Source organism: Taudactylus pleione, unplaced genomic scaffold (genome assembly GCF_031769625.1).
Source record: "Taudactylus pleione unplaced genomic scaffold, aTauple2 ptg001123l, whole genome shotgun sequence".
NCBI classification, from domain to species: Eukaryota; Metazoa; Chordata; class Amphibia; order Anura; family Myobatrachidae; genus Taudactylus; species Taudactylus pleione.
The window spans coordinates 4,635,539-4,653,750 of NW_028285524.1; the positions used below are offsets into that span (position 1 = coordinate 4,635,539).

At 44.4% G+C, this 18,212-nt stretch overlaps 1 protein-coding gene across 1 annotated transcript; it reads left to right on the forward strand.

The window, feature by feature from the left end:
- LOC148453666 (uncharacterized) lies at window positions 1–3,704 on the forward strand. The gene is made up of 2 exons (XM_088461917.1): window positions 1–84; window positions 2,205–3,704. Exons 1-2 carry the CDS (start codon window positions 1–3, stop codon window positions 3,702–3,704), a joined length of 1,584 nt encoding a protein of 527 aa, XP_088318043.1.
- Window positions 3,705–18,212: the final 14,508 nt, after the last annotated feature.

The window sequence follows — 18,212 nt, forward strand, 5'->3', positions numbered from 1 at the left end:
ATGGCCATCTTGGAAAGTCTGCCGGCAGACAAACCAACTCCAGGGGACTCTGAGAAGCCGATTCTGAATGCAAAGAGAAGGAAGGTAATCATACATCCTGTATAAAGGGAATAAGAGGCGGCCAATTGTCTGCACTGGTCCGGGGTTAACATCATCATCCCTCCAGGACACCCGAACACAGTATTGACTTTGAAAAAGTGCAGTCATATTGTGATCAGCATAACCATGACTATTTTCACATTGCAGAGCAAGTAAAACGCCATTTAGCGTATTGCTCATGGCAAGCACACTATTTATGTTTGTTCGTAATGTCCTATGTCTTTCCGTTGTATACCGGTATTAGTGTAAACAATATGTGAAATATATATGTTCTGCAGGGAGCGGCGGTTTAGGGTTTGGCTGCGGGACTGCATACCTCCAAACCATCCTGACTTTGGTGGGACAATGTCCCGTTCCTCTCCAGTGTAATGTTGGGAGGTATGGTACTGGAGAGTTAGGGTTAGATTGCGGGACAGGAGGGTTAGGGTTATGCACTATGGGTAGGGTTAGGGTGCATGAAGGGAAGGTTAGGGTTAGGCTGCAGGACAGGAGGGTTAGGGTTAGGCACTATGGGTAGGGTTTAGGGTGCATGAAGGGAGCATTAGGGTAAGGCTGCAAGAGGGGAGAGTTTGAGCTAGAGTTAGGGGTTAGCGTTACTCACCTCCGGAACTGCTGGATGACAGCAAGAAGTCACCATCACCTGACCATCAGACTGAAAAGACACCACCGTGGCCACAAGAGATCCACTACCAGTTAAGTACACTGCACCTTACAACACTGTTTTGTTGACATTCTACTCATGTCGACATGAGTAGCCTATTATACAGACTGTGAGGTGGGATGTAACATCTAGGGACAGATACTGTGGATGTCACCTTTGTTATTAGCAAGTGACCTGGGTCATATTCAGTGGTGGCTCCAGAGGTGGGGCTGCAGCACAGTCCAAAATTCAAATAGGGGAGCCACACTAACTGCCAGGGAGTCCCAGCCAGTGATGTTTGGCAGCATGTGAAATGGCAGTTGGTGTGGTTCCCCTATTTAAATTTTGGACTGTGCTGCAGCCTCACCTATGGAGCCACCACTGGTCATATTACTACATAATAGTAAGCGCGCCAGCGACCGCTGCATTGGAATATACCACCTAACATTGACAGATTTATAAACAATATTACAACTGAGACTACAGGCTGTGTTTGATAAAATACAGTTAGGAGCTGATTGGTTGGTACTTTATTTCTATCCACTTTTGTCTCTCTCCAAGGCTTAGTATATAGACCCCTAAAGCATCATTACTCAGTTGTTAAAATAATATAGTTATTCACTTTAGGTGGTTCTTGAAAACAATTATAAATATGTAACAGTGTGTGTATGTGTATGATTGTGTTGTATGAATGAGCGTTAGGGTAACATTGTATAGCACCTAAACAGGGGAGTCAGGAACAGTATATTACTCCATTTCCTCCCCTGGGGAGGGGAAGCTACTGTACATATGTAAGGACATTGGCATGATACTGTAGTGAGGGAATAGCACAATGGTAAAAATGGTAAAAAAGTTCTTTTAAAGTGTTTTATAATGTAAGTTGTAGAGCACCTAAAGCATAATCTCTAGAAGGGTCATCTAGCCAATACACACAGGGGGTAATATCTTTATATATACTGAAGTTAGAAACTGAATTCTCTTGATCAGCATTATAAATGGTTTTGTCTTTACACAAAACCTTCTTCTCATCCTATAAATAAAATACATCTACACTCTGCAACTATTGGTTTTATATATTTTTACCAGTGTATTGTTTATAGGGAAGGGGTGGGACAAAGTTTCATCAAACCCATAGCTTAGGTCATAGGGGGTTTCCCTGAGCTGACACCAGGGGCACATACAGCATCTATAGTCAGTGTGTCAGTGGCCCATTGTGACACGCATGTGTTCTATGACACGTAACTGGCTATATAATCCCCTGGTTACACTGTGAGTCACCCTGTTACTGCAATCCTTGGAGAGCAGACAGGGCTTCAGACAAGTTCCCCAAATATAGGCTGCTAGACAACGTGTCCGCTCTGCAGTGTGCATCACCCGTTTCTGCGGTACACATCTGCACTTACACGCCGCCTGGGACATGCTGAGCTGCCAGTTCCTTTCTCTGATGCTCGCTTCTGATTGGTAGGAAAATGCTTCTGATCTCAACCTGAGTATGGAGAAGTGCTCATCAGAGCCCATGTTCACGGCTGGGAGCACCTCACCGTCCCTGGGCCCTGCACTGACCTCCTTCCACACATCACAGGCTGGGAAGGTGCTATCTGTGTCCCCAGCTCCTGGATCCTTGGATGAGAAGAATGCCAAGGAAGTTTTCCCAAACCCTGGAGCCAGCAATGGACCAGAGCAGCACCAGCAGGGGGCAGTACAGAGACAGTCCAGCATCAGCTCTCCCTGCGCAGCACATACAGACCCGCTTATAGTGCAGACATCCACCCGTGAGCTCCTGCAGTTCCTGGGAGAGTATGTCTGCAGGCGGTGCCCAAACCTGAGAGATCTGAACCCAGAGAAGGTCACTAAGTGGTTCCGAGATGCTGACTTCTGGCTTCTGCAACGCGGCCAAGAACACAGCTTCATTACTCCAGCCAACGTGGTGTTTGTGTATATGATCTGCAGAGAGGCCATTGGTGACCACCTGGACAGTGAGGATCAACTACAAGCCACCTTCCTCACCTGCCTCTACTTAGCCTACTCATACGTTGGTACTGAGACATCCTACCCATTGAGACCCTTCCTCATAGAGACTGACAAAGGGGCTTTCTGGCAGCGCTGCCTGACCATCGCAGACTGCACCAGTGCCAAAATGATGCAGATCAACAGTGACACCCATTACTTTACACAGGTTCTCCAGGACCTGTGTAATGATGGCATTAGGCCAGGAAAGAACCAAAATGTGTTATCTGTGTCCCCAGCTCCTGGAACCTTGGATGAGAAGAATGCCAAGGAAGTTTCCCCAAACCCTGGAGCCAGCAATGGACCAGAGCAGCACCAGCAGGGGGCAGTACAGAGACAGTCCAGCGTCCGTTCCTCCTGCACATCACATCAAGACCTGCTTATAGTGCAGGCATCCACCAGAGAGCTCCTGCAGTTCCTGGGAGAGTATGTCTGCAGGCGGTGTCCCAACCTGAGAGACCTGAAGCCAGAAAAAGTCACTCAGTGGTTTCATATTGTTGACTCCTGGCTTCAGCCACACTTCCAAGACCACAGCTTTATCACTCCAGCCAATGTGGTGTTTGTGTATATGATCTGCAGAGAGGCCATTGGTGACCACCTGGACAGTGAGGATGAGCTACAAGCCACCTTCCTCACCTGCCTCTACTTGGCCTACTCATACATGGGCGCTGAGACATCATACCCACTGTGGCCTTTCCTTGTAGAGACCGACAGAGGGGCCTTCTGGAAGCGCTGTCTGACCATCGTAGACTGCACCAGTGCCAAAATGATGCAGATAAACACCGACCCCCATTACTTTATACAAGTGCTACAAGACCTGTGTAATGTGGGCATTAGGCCTGGAAAGCAGCAAAAGAAGAAATCTGTGCTGACATCTGCACTCACATGGGTGAGGCGAGTGGCGTCCTCTGCAAAACGGAAGATTCTGAGGAAAAAAGCCCAAACCCTGGACACATAAATGCTTCCGGACACTGGTGATTTCATCAGATGAACATTTCCGGATTGCTGTTTCTAGTCACCTATTTCTATGACAACCAATAAAAGCAGACATTATTGTTTGCATTTTAAAAAAATGTTTTAAGTGTTTGTGATGTATGTATTTATATGTAATGCCTGTAACTGGTTATCGTAATGTAATCTTGGTGATGTGATCACTTTGTTCACTTATGGGAGCAATATTATTTTATTAATTATTAGGGGTAAATTACTAAAGTGAGAGTTTTTAGAAATTAGTTTTAAAAGAGATGTTGCCCATAGCAACCAGTCAGATTCTACTTTACATTTAAGAAGATAATAGCTAGAATTTGATTGTTTGCTCTGGGCAACATCACTTGTAAAACTCACTTCTAAAACTCTTACTTTAGTGAATTTACCTCTTATGGTGCATACACACGGTCAGATTCTTCCTTCAGATATGAACGATAACGATTTAAAAATCGTTCAGTCGTTCATATCTGAAGGAAAATCTGACATATCTGACATGCCTGAACGATGGACGATCAACGATGCGCGTTCCCGTTTGTCAGATAACGATATCTGACATCTGATGGGTTTGCAGTCAGACTTGGACGATTCCATTCATTTTAATGTAGTCAAAAATCGTTCAATCGTTCAAATCGTTCAAAACTTTGGTAAAATCGTTCAAATCGTTCAATCGTTCAGTCGTTCATCTGACAAATCTGACAAGTCTGACAAATCTGACCGTGTGTACGCTCCATTAGGGCCGTAAAAGCCGAGATCCGCGAAAAAGTATCGCAGATTGTGACTTTTTGCCATTCAGATGCATATCTCCGTATTCGATCCCAAATACTTTCCTAGTACGTGGAAAGTCGATGCAATGTAATATGCAAAAAAGATTCACCTCTGAATTGGTGGAGTAAAGAAGTGCATTTTTTTATTTTGGGGAAACCACTCAGAACCCTTAAGACAGCCCCCAAAGAATGACTGCGTCAAAAAAATACTAAAAAAAAGTGAGGAACACCCCAAAAAAGTACTTGTAATTTGGGGGCGAAAAAGTACAAAGTGGGGGTACAAGCATAAAAACTAGCTAAATAGACTTTTTGGGGTCTGCAAGTATGGGTGAGGTGTTTTTTGATTGCAGGTGCTTGCTTTAGGTGCGTTTTTTAAGTTTGTTTAAAACTTTACTTTAGCAATTTAAAATTATGCTAGCACCCATTTTCAAGTACCCCAAATTTGACAGGACTACTTATTTTCACCAAAAATTACTGCTTAATGCTATTCTTCACCCCCTGTGCAAAGACGCTAATTATAAGCTATTGACACAACTTAACTACCCCTAATAGCTTTATTAGGGCTATTCGGGCACATCTAAATTGATCCCCAATGTTAGTGCTTCTTTTTGGGGGTGTCAGGCTGATTTCCACAATTCTGACAACACTTTTCGCCTATTTCACATTCGCCGAGACGCGTTTTCGCATCTTTTGGTATTGAATATGGCGATTAGCGGGGGCACGCGCGTGGCCTAAAACACGCGATGTCGGCGAAAAGTACGGCATGCAAAACTTTTCCGCGGGTGCCAAACGAATTGAATACGGCCCTTAGGGTCAAAAGTAATGTTTCATTTTATTAAGAGAGCAATATAATTTATTAATTATATTATTATATTAAATGATAAGGGCAATATTGTTAATGGTTTAAAAAAATAAGTTTTTATGATGAGGTAACATTATTATTGTATGGCTATATAAATGGTGCCCCTTTCATAAAAAAAACCAAGAGCATTTTATAACACCAATTAACCATGAATTTACACACTTGCTTAGCACACTTTGGACCTGATTCAGACCCGTTCGCTAGATGTGGCCGCTCGCTCCCAGCGTATGCAAATTCAGCTAAGTGACATCAAGGCAGGTGATCGCACGGCAAGGCATAAGCACGCCTGGTAATTATGCACGCCTCTGAAACGGCATTGAAACACTCAGGCACGCCTGTGTTCACACCTCCACTCCCCCGTTACTACTGCCCTGCCCCTGTTACCACCCACAAACGGCCTCTCCTGTCACTCATTCCACTGGGCTGTCTTTGCTGGGCGAGCGAGCGCTTCCCGATCGCTCAAACTAGTTTGCGCACGCACAATGCGATGCATAAGCATGCGCAAATGTATAACATCGGCCGTGTACGAGCGATCGGCCACTTGCGAGAGGGTCTGAAGCAGGCCCTTTGTTACCATGTTATTTCCCTGCACCATTACACTAATATTGCTACTAGATAAATGTGTAGAAATACATTAGTCCCAGCATAAATAGTGCCAGACCATCCAAATACAGAGGAGGGACCAAGTGACAGCATGTCCCAGTCTTCAGCCCAATAGGGACCAAGGAGCACGATTCAGACCCACTCGCTAGATGCGTTCGCACGCAGCCGTCGGCTAATATATGCAAAAGCTGCGATCGCACGGTAAGACATTAGTACGCCCACTATGTCTTAGCGTGCGATCGTGGACTGGATGTAAGACGCCCCTAGCCAGTCATAAGCCGCCCACTTTCCCTTAGTAGTACACGTCAACTCCAGGAAGTGTATGCAATATCAGTAACATCGAGTACCATCGGACTCGCACGCAACACTTGTGGTTGACCATACCCTGCCGCAAGCACTGCGATCGCTGCAGTGTGAAACACAGCAAGGTGACATGTACAATGACGCTCCTTGTTAATTATGCACGCCCCTGAAACGCCGTTATAACGCACAGGCACGCCTGTGTTCGCGCATCCACACCCCCATTTTCATTGACCTTCCCCTATCACCACCCACAAACAGCTCCTCCTGTCAGTCAATCTTGCGAGCCATCTAAGCTTAACGTGTGATCGCTTCCCGATCCCAGTGACTGGTTCGCACATGCGCACTGCGTGTTATACGCATGCGCAGATAGCGGAAATCGGCCAGCTGCAAGCGAGTCTGAATCGGTCCCTAAGTTCCCATGGACCAGAGGCTGGTAATCATCTAGGCCTATGGTAAGTAGTGTGATGCTGGTCGGTGCATGCTTAGGTATCCGAGGTGAGTCAGATAAAAGTGGGAAGACCTGTTGCCTGACTATTTTAGTGACAGAAGAGTGAAGCTGGACACTAGGGTGTGTAGCTATCCAAGGCTGTAACTAATGCACTCCCAACCATCCTGACTTTGGTGGGACAGTGTCCCATTCCTCTCCAGTGTAATGTTGGGCGGTATGGTACTGGAGAGTTAGGGTTAGATTGCGGGACAGGAGGGTTAGGGTTAGGCACTATGGGTAGGGTTAGGCTGCAGGAAGGGAGGGTTTGGGTTAGGCACTATAGATAGGGTTAGGGTTAGGCTGCGGGACTGGAATGTGAGGTACTTGGGGTAGGGTTAGGGTGCATGAAGGGAAGGTTAGGGTTAGGCTGCGGGATAGGAGGGCTAGGGTTAGGCACTATGGGTAGGGTTAGAGTGCATTAAGGGAGGATTAGGGTAAGGCTGCAAGAGAGGAGAGTTAGAGCTAGGGTTAGGGGTTAGCGTTACTCACCGCCGGGACTGCTGGATGACAGTAAGAAGCCACCATCACCTGACCATCAGACTGAAAAGACGCCACCGGAGCCACAAGAGGTTCACTACCAGTTAAGTACACTGCACCTAACACTGTTTTGTTGACATTCTACTCATGGCGACATTTCATCATTGTCGAAATGATGAATGTTGACAAAATATACCCAACCCATGCAAATAACACGGAGGCAGCACTGTATAAACAATGTCTGCATAAGATATAAAAAGTGAAACTTATAGTATATCAAGTCAAACACTACTATCAATAGAACTTTCTCTTTCATCCACTAAGAGACACTGGAGTTGCTTACGCTGGGGTATAGAGGCGTGGATAACTGGAGCTGGCACTTTAAATAATTTAGAAGTGTGAAGCTCCTCCCCCTCTATTCCCCACCAGCCCTCAGTTTAGAAAATGTGCCAACTGAGCTGATCCCAATCTGCTGTGCTCCAGCAATACATTTATTCATTTTTTTATTTTTTTTTTAGCTTTATTATTTTATAACATCTTTTTTACACTTATTAGGTACCCTTCACCACCTCTCTAAAGGTGGGGTCCGGGTACCTGGCGCCCTGTCCTTACTAGGCAGGAAGGAGTGCACAGTACTTATACTAAAAGCACTGACAGCTCCTTATCGCCACAGCACATCTCCACAGCAAGAAGAAGAGAGTGCTGACCTGCTGAAAGAGACTTCCAGGGGAGCGCAGTGAGTATGTAGCTGTGCATCCCCCGGCTCCCCCGCTGCCAGCGCTTGTAGTGGAACCCAGACACACATGTAACAAGTGTCAAAGGGGTGTTTTATGCACAGAATATGGGTCTGATGTGAATCCCTTTCAGGCTCTGTGTTTTTACATAAAGACTATGGGCCTCATTCAGACCCACTCGCAAGCGGCTGTCCGCTCGCAAGTGGGTCGATGGTGTGCACTGCGCATGCGCACGACGGAGGGAGCTCCGTCGTGCGCATGCGCCAGACGCGACGAGCGAAGGACTTTCCTTCGCTCGTTGTGTCTGATCAAAGGGGGCGTGCTGTCGATGTTGATTGACAGCATGCCCCCTTTGGTGGGCGTGCCGGGGGCGTGCCTGCCAGACGGAGGCGTTCCCATGGGAACGCCTACCGTCAGAAGCCGGCCCCACTGACATCACTAGTGATGTCAGTGGGAGTGATTTTGGCTCTGATAGAGCCAAAATCACTCCAGGGCTTGTGGTCGAAAACCCCGACCACAGGCTTCTGGTCGCACTGGCGATGGTCGCGATGGTCAAGACCATCGCGACCATCATCCTGCACGCTCGTATGTGCTGTGGGTGGTGACCCACAGCTATACGAGCGTCCAGGAGGACGCTCCATTTTTATGGAGGACGGCCCTCATTCAGAGCGAGCGCTCTGCTCAGAGCGTCCGGCTCTGAATGAGGGCCTATGTTATTAGCGCACTGCTCCCTGCCTTAGCTCTTATGCATTCAGCCCCCGCTGGCAGCATTGCAGGGCTGGCACAAGATAATGGCAGAAGCCATTTTTGGAGACCTTGGCATTAAGAAGGGGGCGGAGCCTATATCAGCGCAGGCTCTCTATCTCTCTCAAATCTAGCGGCATACAGCAGTAGCTAACAGTGTGTCTGCTGTTTTGTGTCCTTTAATGCCTACAACCTCCGCTGCCCAGCGCTTGTAGTACAGGCTGTGTATAGCGCACAGCGCTGCTCCCTGCCTTCAATAGTACTCGTTCAGCCCCTGCTGGACACGCTTTTAGCAGAGGCAGCAAAGCGGGGCTGACAGGAAGGTTATGGCTACATAGAAGCCACTTTGGAAGCCCTTAGCATGAGGAAGGGGGCGGAGCCTAATCAACGGGCTCTCTCTATAGTCTAAGCAGCATAGAACTGTTACAACAGCGTGTCTGCCGTCTTTATTTCTGTATGCCTGCATCTCTCCCTGTTAGGTAGTGTTGCAGTTGTTTAAAGAGAGGGCTGGATTCTCCTGCTTACAATCCTTGAAGAAAGTGATATACACTAGAAGGTGTATAGTGAGCAGGGGATCTGATCTGTGGATGGGGAGTGGGGTTTCTCCTCCTCTGTTTCCCAACATAATTTTTCTACAATGTATACTGTCTCTATAGTCTGAATACAGTCTGTGTGTACATTAATGACAAGCAGTAGGCTTCTCAAAAGGATGTTTGTTCTAAATGTAATTACAAACAAACTAAGCCACATGCTTCTGGCTCAACATTATGTAATTGCTTGTTTAGTAATAGCCCCTTCCATGGCTATTACTGCCTCACCCTCTCCTCCATGGGCCACCTACATGATAGCGCTGAGGCTAATAGGTAACCCTGGGTGGCAGGGTTAACCAAATCTCTAGAGGTTATAGGTACCGCTGCTATAGGTACCCTCCAATTCCTATCAATTGAAAGAAGTTGGATGAGATCGGCTCCGCGAATCAGAACTTAGAATACATCTCTACGGGGGTGGAGCCTATAATTCAAGTGGTCCAGAAGGTCCTAAATCTACCTGGGGACTCAGTTCCTGCTACTTAGGAATTTTAAACTTTTTGATAAAAAAAGGTTGGCTGTTTTTCCCTTCTAGCAACAGCTTCACGAATAGATTTCAGCGGCCTGGAAACAACTGGATAATAGGTTCCAGATTCCGCAATGCTTCCCCCCCCAGCTATCCATTGCCATTTTCTTTGATGGAAAACTGGGAAACATCTCCTCCGGTAGATACGTCTGGTTCTGGTCTTTCTAAGAAAACAACGCTTCCAATGCCGGGTGCTATGTTACTTAAAGGATCCTTCTAATCGTAGTTGGAACTACACTGCGATTTATTTATACTACAGGGGGGGCTCTACTTAGACCTACGCTTGTTAGCGTCTGGTTTCACAAAGCGGTAGTTGGCTGGGCGGACCAGTTGATTACGAGCTGGGACTCCAGTACTTCCAGAGCAGATCCATACTCGCATATCCGCTTCTGCCTTTTCTGCCCGCAGAGTTCTCTGGTTGCGCTCTTGGCAGGTGGACGCAGAATCTAGTAGGGCTGTTGTAGGTTACAGTTCACTGGTAATATGTTTTTGGGCCCAGAATTCAAAAAATAAAAAAATAATGGATAAAGCTCAAGGTAGGCACGGGGCAGAAGAGGTAGAGGTCACTCACATAGGGTTGTACGTCAGGTACAGAAACCAGCTAAGAAACTCGCCTAGGAACTCCTGCGATGGGGGCTCACTTAAAGACTTTTCAACAGGCTGGGTTGGCAGGAGGCTATCCAGTCTCTGCAACACAGTGCTAGTTCCGGTTGCAGTGCATCAACGTGCTATGGGGTTTTACTCAGACCTTTGTGTGGTGCCGAAGATGGATGGTTCAGTCGGACCCATCTTAAACCAGAATTTTTTTTTTTTAAACCAGTATCTGAAGATGTATTGTTTCAAAATTGAGTCACTTCAGTCTGTCTTTGCGAGCCTGGAACCAGTGGAGTTCCTAATTTCTCTGGACATAAAAGATGCCAATCTACATGTTCCTAATTGGGAACCACATCAAGCCTTCCTGCGTTTTGACATATTGCAAGATCAGTTTCGGGCATTTTCATTCGGATTATCCTCGGCTCCCACCATTTTCACCAAACTCATGTCAGTCATGATTACTCTCCTTCGGTCATCGGGAGTGTACATAATACCTTATTTGGACCACCTGTTACTCAAGGCTCTATCGGTCTCCCTTCTATCAAACCATACCTTTACTGACAATTCACACTCTAACACGGTTGGATAATCAACTTCAAGAAATCAAATCTCAATCCGTCCCAGAAGCTCCTGTTTATGGGCATGATCCTGTATACGGCTTCACAGAAGGTCTTTCTTCCGATAGACAAAGCCCGGGATATCCGGTTGTTAGTTCAACTGGTCCTCAAAACAAAGAAGGTGTCCCTACTTCTTTGCGTCTCTTGGGGAAGATGGTAACTGCTTTCGAGGCACTACAGTTCGGACGGTTCCATTCCAGAGTGTTTCAGCTGGCCCTGCTGGTCACAAGGGTCAGGTTCTCATCTGCTTCTACAGCGACAAATCCGTCTGAAACAGGTTACCAGAGTGGCCCTCCTCTGGTGGACACAAACCACCAATCTTTTAGCGGGCCGAAATTTTGGAGTGTGGGACTGGATCATCGTAACAACGCATGCCAGCCTTCGAGGATGGGGAGCAGTTGTCCTCGATTATCATTTTTAGGGTTTTTAGCTACTGGAGGTGTCGCAGGCTCCAACTTAATGTAAGCCTTCTTTATGGAGGACCTGTGCCATTGCAACTCTTTTCTTTAACATTCGGATGGTTTTGCTCACATAGATCTTATTACATGGACAAATAATCACATATGTGACAAATGTCGTGTCACAGCACATACGATGTTTCAAGTGGTAGACAGTTCCCCTCATCGGGTGTGTAAAGGTATTGCCTAACTTCATGAAGCGGCAATTGACACAGACGGTACACTTGAAGGACCCTTTTAGGGGGTTTAACCAGTTTGTAGCAGAATGACTCACCGACCCAATATCAGAGCATGAGACCCTTTTTCTTAGATTCTTGCTCCTTTTATAACAAAACAGTGGTACATTCTTACATATGTCCTTCAGTATCGGATCCGTTTGTATAATGTGCCAATGACGAAGAATGGATTTTTTAACTAACCCTGATGTGATAGAAAAAGTGCTATAAAAAACCACTCGCATGTCTTTACCTCCTTTGTAGATGTTTTCAACTGGTCCTCCCATTTTAATAATAGACATTTCCGTATTGCTTCCTTAACTTCTATCCAAGGATAACCCCTCTCTATAAATCCGATGTAATGCGCACCACACGAATAAGCTGGGAATAGGGTAGACCCTTTTTAAGGGGTGATGGATGGAAGCTAGTTGCCTCCAAGAGCATATTTTTTATCCGTCTGCTTTCTGAAAATTTCTGTTGAAAATTTACCATCAATAATCTTCACACAGACATCTAGGTAGTCAATCCGTTCTGTATTGTAGATGTAAGTAAATCTAATAGAGCCTGGCAACCGGTTCAAACCTTGAGAGCCTCCTCTCCTCCCAGTCCACAGCATGAACAGGTCATCAATAAATCTCACATAAAATGAAATAAATCGTGAAAAAACCAGATTGGCCATAATGTGTAATTTCTCAAAACAATACATAAATAAATTTGCATAAGATGGGGCCATATTAGACCCCATGACTGTTCCGTTTAGCTGCAAATAAAAAGCATTGTTAAATAAAAAGTAATTTTTATGTAAAATAACATCCATTAATAGTAAAATAAACTCAATGGGTGGACCAACATACTGTGGACTGGAGGACAGAACCTCTCTCATTGCCTATTGAAAAAGCTACTGTGAAACGCGCGTCGGCGTTAGGCTGTAGTATTAAATATTTGTGCCCAGTTAAATTGAGAAAGTACTGACATATTGTAATGTGTCCAAAATTGTGAATGACCAAGCTGCTACTAACCTCCAGTGTTGATGGGGTCTGATCGCGGCACTAGCGCAGCACGCTGTGACTGCCAGCATTAAGGCAGAGATTAGCTGGCAATAGCAGCGGCTAACAGCAGACCGTGGCTATGGGGTCTGATCGCGGCACTAGCGCTACATGCTGTGACCACCAGCATTAAGGCAGAGATTAGCAGATAATAGCAGCGGCTAACAGCGCACTGTGGCTACGGCCGTCTCTCTTGTACAGCTATTAGTGTACACTGTGTTAAACTGTGTACAGTATTGATGCACTAGCCGGTAATAGCAGCTTACAGCGGATCACGGCTACAGCCGTTTTATGTACAGCAACTTATTTACACTGTATCAGATTATAGACAGTGTTCATAGATAGCAGGGCAGATGTAAGGACATATGGCAGTCTATTAGCTATGATGGATATGTGAACTGATGATTAATCTGGGAAATAAGGGATGTTCATATATATTATATATTATACATTCACCTGAATCCTTATATCTAATCTGATTAAAAGGAACTATACAGTCAGGTGCATAAATATTGGGACATTGACAGAATTTTCATATATTGGCCTCTTTTCACCACCACAATGGCTTTGAAATGAAACAAACAAGATGTGCTTTAACTGCAGACTTTCAGATTTAATTTGAGGGTAATTACATCCAAATCAGGTGAACGGTGTAGGAATTACAATGTTTCTATATGTGCCTCCCACTTTTTAAGGGGCCAAAAGTAATGGGACAAATTAAACAATCCTAAATCTAACTTTTACTTTTTAATACTTTGTTGCAAGTCCTTTGCAGGCAATTACAGCCTGAAGTCTGGAACACATAGACATCACCAGACGCTGGGTTTCATCCCTGGTGATGCTCTGCCTGGCCTCTACTGGAAATGTCTTCAATTCCTGCTTTTTCTTGGGGCATTTTCCCTTCAGTTTTGTCTTCATCAAGTGAAATGCATGCTCAATTGGATTCAAGTCAGGGGATTGACTTGGCCATTGCATAACATTCCACTTTTTAGCCTTAAAAAACTCTTTGGTTGCTTTTGCAGTATGCTTCATGTCAGTGTCCATCTGCACTGTGAAGCGCCGTCCAATGAGTTCTGAACCATTTGACTGAATAGGAGCATATAATATTGCCCGAAAAACTTCAGAATTCATTCTGCTGCTTTTGTCAGCAGTCACATCATCAATAAATACAAGGGAACCAGTTCCATTGGTAGCCATACATGCCCACGCCATGACACTACCACCACCATGCTTCACTGATGAGGTGGTATGTTTTGGATCATGAGCAGTTCCTTTCCTTCTCCATACTCTTCTCTTCCCATCACTCTGGTACAAGTTGATATTTGTCTCATCTGTCCATAGGATGTTGTTCCAAAACTGTAATGGCTTTTTTAGATGTTGTTTGGCAAACTCTAATCTGGTCTTCCTGTTTTTGTGGCTCACCAATGGTTTACATCTTGTGGTGAATCCTCTATATTCACTCTTGTGAAGTCTTCTCTTGATTGTTGACTTTGACACATATAGACTTACCTCCTGGAGAGTGTTCTTGATTTGGCCAACTGTTGTGAAGGGGTTTTTCTTCACCAGGGAAATAATTCTTCTGTCATCCACCACAGTTGTTTTCCGTGGTCTTCCGGGTCTTTTGGTGTTGCTGAGCTCTCTGGTGCGTTCTTTCTTTTTAAGAATGTTCCAAACAGTTGATTTGGCCACACCTAATGTTTTTGCTATCTCTCTGATGGGTTTGTTTTGATTTTTCAGCCTAATGATGGCTTGCTTCACTGATAGTGACAGCTCTTTGGATCTCATATTGAGAGTCGACAGCAACTGATTCCAAATGCAAATGCCATACCTAGAATCAACTCCAGACCTTTTACCTGCTTAATTGATAATGAAATAACGAGGGAATAGCCCACACCTGTCCATGAAACAGCTTTTGAGTTGATAGTCCCATTACTTTTGGCCCCTTAAAAAGTGGGAGGCACATATAGAAACCGTTGTAATTCCTACACCGTTCACCTGATTTGGATGTAATTACCCTCAAATTAAATCTGAAAGTCTGCAGTTAAAGCACATCTTGTTTGTTTCATTTCAAAGCCATTGTGGTGGTGAATAGAGGCCAAAATATGAAAATTCTGTCAATGTCCCAATATTTATGCACCTGACTGTATGTTACAGAAAGCAGGACTTCTCTTAATATTCTCGGTTAAAGATCCTTATAGCTCTGTGCGGAGCACTCATTTCAGGATTATAATTAATAACTGAGCAGAAAAATAAGATATATCTGTCTTTCTGCAATTGAGCAGTCTTGATACTAAATACATTACTGTTTAGTTTCTTCTGTTATGACTCCGATAATTCTGCCTGCTGCTAGAATTGATACATTAAATGAATAAATAGTTTCAATATTCATATACAGTTTCTCACTACACTGATGGGACACTAGAATACTACAGCCCTTATTTTAATGTTTTCCTACTTTACTGTTATTTTATTTTGCTGATTTTATACTATTTGTGTGTTTAAATCTATTCTGAATAAAAGTTATGTTTTAATATTACAGTACCCAATGACACATTAGTGCATTCCATTATATGGACTACTTTCTCTTTTATGTTGTCCATCCACAATCAGCCATAATATATTTAGAACAATTAGAGAGCACTCACCAGGCCCACCACCTGCCCAACAGGGCTGGCTTCTTCCTCAGTCTGGTTTCTGGTGATTTGGGTTTTGCAAAGGGCCGGGTATGGCCCAAAACGTCGACATCTACACTCTTATATTGTGATGTGAGTAAATAAAAATGCTCTTTTGCCTGCTCTCTCATTGTTCTAAATATATATATATATATATACATACATACACATAGTGTGTATATGTGTATATATATATATATATATATATATATACACAAATATATAGACTGAGTCTAGAGGTGTGTCGCAGCCGCTACTGCAACTGCGATCACCTCTGAATCCCCCCCTAAGTGTACCATTTGGCTAGATATAACTGCTGTAAAAGAATATGTCAATGCCTTGAACTACAGATAGTGTGAATTAAAGTAAATAACATTTTCCTTTCCTGACACTGGAACTGATTCACTACGGATAGCAATACTGCTTACACAGACAGTTTAACTGCGCTAACAAGCCAAACCACTGCAATCGCAATGCAAACTCAGTACTACATAAGGTCATCCACTTTACTATACGCACATCCGTAATACTTAGCAGAATAGCGAAACCATCAAAACAATCGGACCCATGCACACACTTGCCCAAGCCCTGACCGTACTCAGAAATTGCTAACAGCAACGCACCCTATGAGACCTCACACTGTGTATGGCTTCGTAGTGAAAAATATATGTACGTCCCTGAAACACCGTGCGAACGAACTGGCATGCCAGCATTCGGCCTCCCCCCCCCCCCCCGACCCCCTCTTCACCACCCATAAACGGCACTTCCTGTCAATCACTTTGCGATGGGTCTCAGTAGTCATTGCGATCGCAGTCCTGATCGCAATAGCTAGTTCACGCACATTCACTGCGAAGCATACGTATGCGCAGAACCCAACAAATTGCTGATTGCGTGTGTATTAGCAACTGCATTCCTAGCTGAATCAGGCCCACTGCCCCCTTAAGTTACCTTATTAATATCTGATTTTGTATAACAGAAATAGGTATCATATATTAACTGAGTAAATGAACACACAAGTCTATCTTATCGCACAGTCGAGCATAATCTATAGTACTGTATGCAGTAATGCACCGAAGAGCAGAGTTATTGTAATGAGGTGTTATGTAAGCAATAAGGTCTCTTGAGCACATTTACAGAAAGGCAGAAATGGCAATGCATCTAGATTAGAGTAATAAAGTTGAGCCGTTCAAATGCAATGGTGCGAGTGAGGGAGAATGAGCAGAAATTAAGGAATTATTTGCAGTAATGCAATTCCCTCAAGATTAGAACAACAGATATTCAGAATTAATAGGTTTCAAAGTAAATCTTGTTTTGGGTGATATTGTTGTCTTCTAAGCGCTGTGTGAGATATTTTCTCCCCTCCTCCACACTCCCCTGAGCAATAGGTTAATTGAGGAGAGATTTGGTTCCATGAAATTGTGTCCTTTTCAGTCTTAAAAACTGCAACTAGTAGCAATGGGGATGCAGCTTATAGACCGGTGGACAAAAAGCCTTAAAATAGGCATCACCTATCTTAATCCCAACGCCAGAACGCAGAAGGACGACAGCCTGAACGAAGTAAGTCCGGGGCGTCCTTAGCGTTAGCCGCAGGGGGGGGGCGGTTAGGTTTAGGGAGTGTAGCGGGGTTAGGAATAGGTTTCGGGGTGTGGGGACATTAGGGTTAGGCAACCCTAGGGTTGAGGGTTAGGGTTAGGCACCCCCGGGGGTAGGGTAGGTTAGGTTTAGGGTACGAGAAGAGGGGGTTAGGTTTAGGCACTCCCGAGGGGGACTTAGGGTTAGGCTCCACCCCAGTAGTTTTAGGGTTAGGCACCCCTAAGGAAGGGTCAGGGTACTTCATACCGATCCCGTAGCCATGTATATCTGGTTTTAAGTACTTCCTTCTGCTACTGTACTGGTATATACTGTATAATCAAGTATACTATGCAAAATGTCAATGAAAATCATGTGCACATTTTTCACACTTGTCCTTCAAGAGACATGAGATCTGAAAATACATGGGTGTGACTTGGTAGTGATATTTGTATAATAAAATGGGCAGGTCAATATTTATTATGCTAATTGGGTTATCAGTGTTCACTGAGGTGGATGTGGCATGATAATGCAATTTGCAAGATAACAGTACAACCCCACCCACCTTACAGCAGCTACGCTTTCTTTCAGGAGAATTGCCTGCTCTTTAGGTGCGTACAGCTCCTGCTGTAACTAGCCTAGCTGGAGTCCTATGAGTTCCTTGGTTTCTTTCTTGTTACGGGTTAAGCACGAAGGGGGGGTTAGGTTTAGGCACTAAAGGGAAGGGTTAGGGTGCGGGGTAAGTATACTTACCCAACCTCTGTCAGGATACCAACCATCGGGATGCCACTGTCGGTATTGTGACAGGAGGCATCCCGACAGCTGGCATTACATACCATTCCCTTTTTATGCTACTGTGTTTATTGGAGATTGTGAGGGTCCATTGGTGTGCACTTTAGCAGTAAACGTGTTTATTTCTACACTTTGAGAAGAGTGACGGTGGTATATATACTTGGTTAAGGTCTAAAAACCAATATTATAGTGTGACTTTAGGTGATTTTGAATCATATGTTCTAATGTGTAAACTGCCTCCAATATCTTGTATCATTTGCAATACACATCAAACCACATGAAAAATAGCAATTCCATTAAAACCACCACTTGATACGTCCTCAGATGCAACTTTATTCACAGATATCATATATATTTATATATTTATTAATTTGTATTCATTATTAAGTTATTTACATAGCACACATAGCGCTTTACAGTGAATATTCG

What these genes read in the sequence shown, in the direction of transcription:
- LOC148453666 (XM_088461917.1), top strand. Translation starts at nt 1, where the DNA reads ATGGCCATCTTGGAAAGTCTGCCGGCAGACAAACCAACTCCAGGGGAC. An exon ending in TGAATGCAAAGAGAAGGAAG is followed by an intron (nt 85 to 2,204) that starts GTAATCATACAT and finishes TCTGATTGGTAG; the next exon opens with GAAAATGCTTCTGATCTCAA.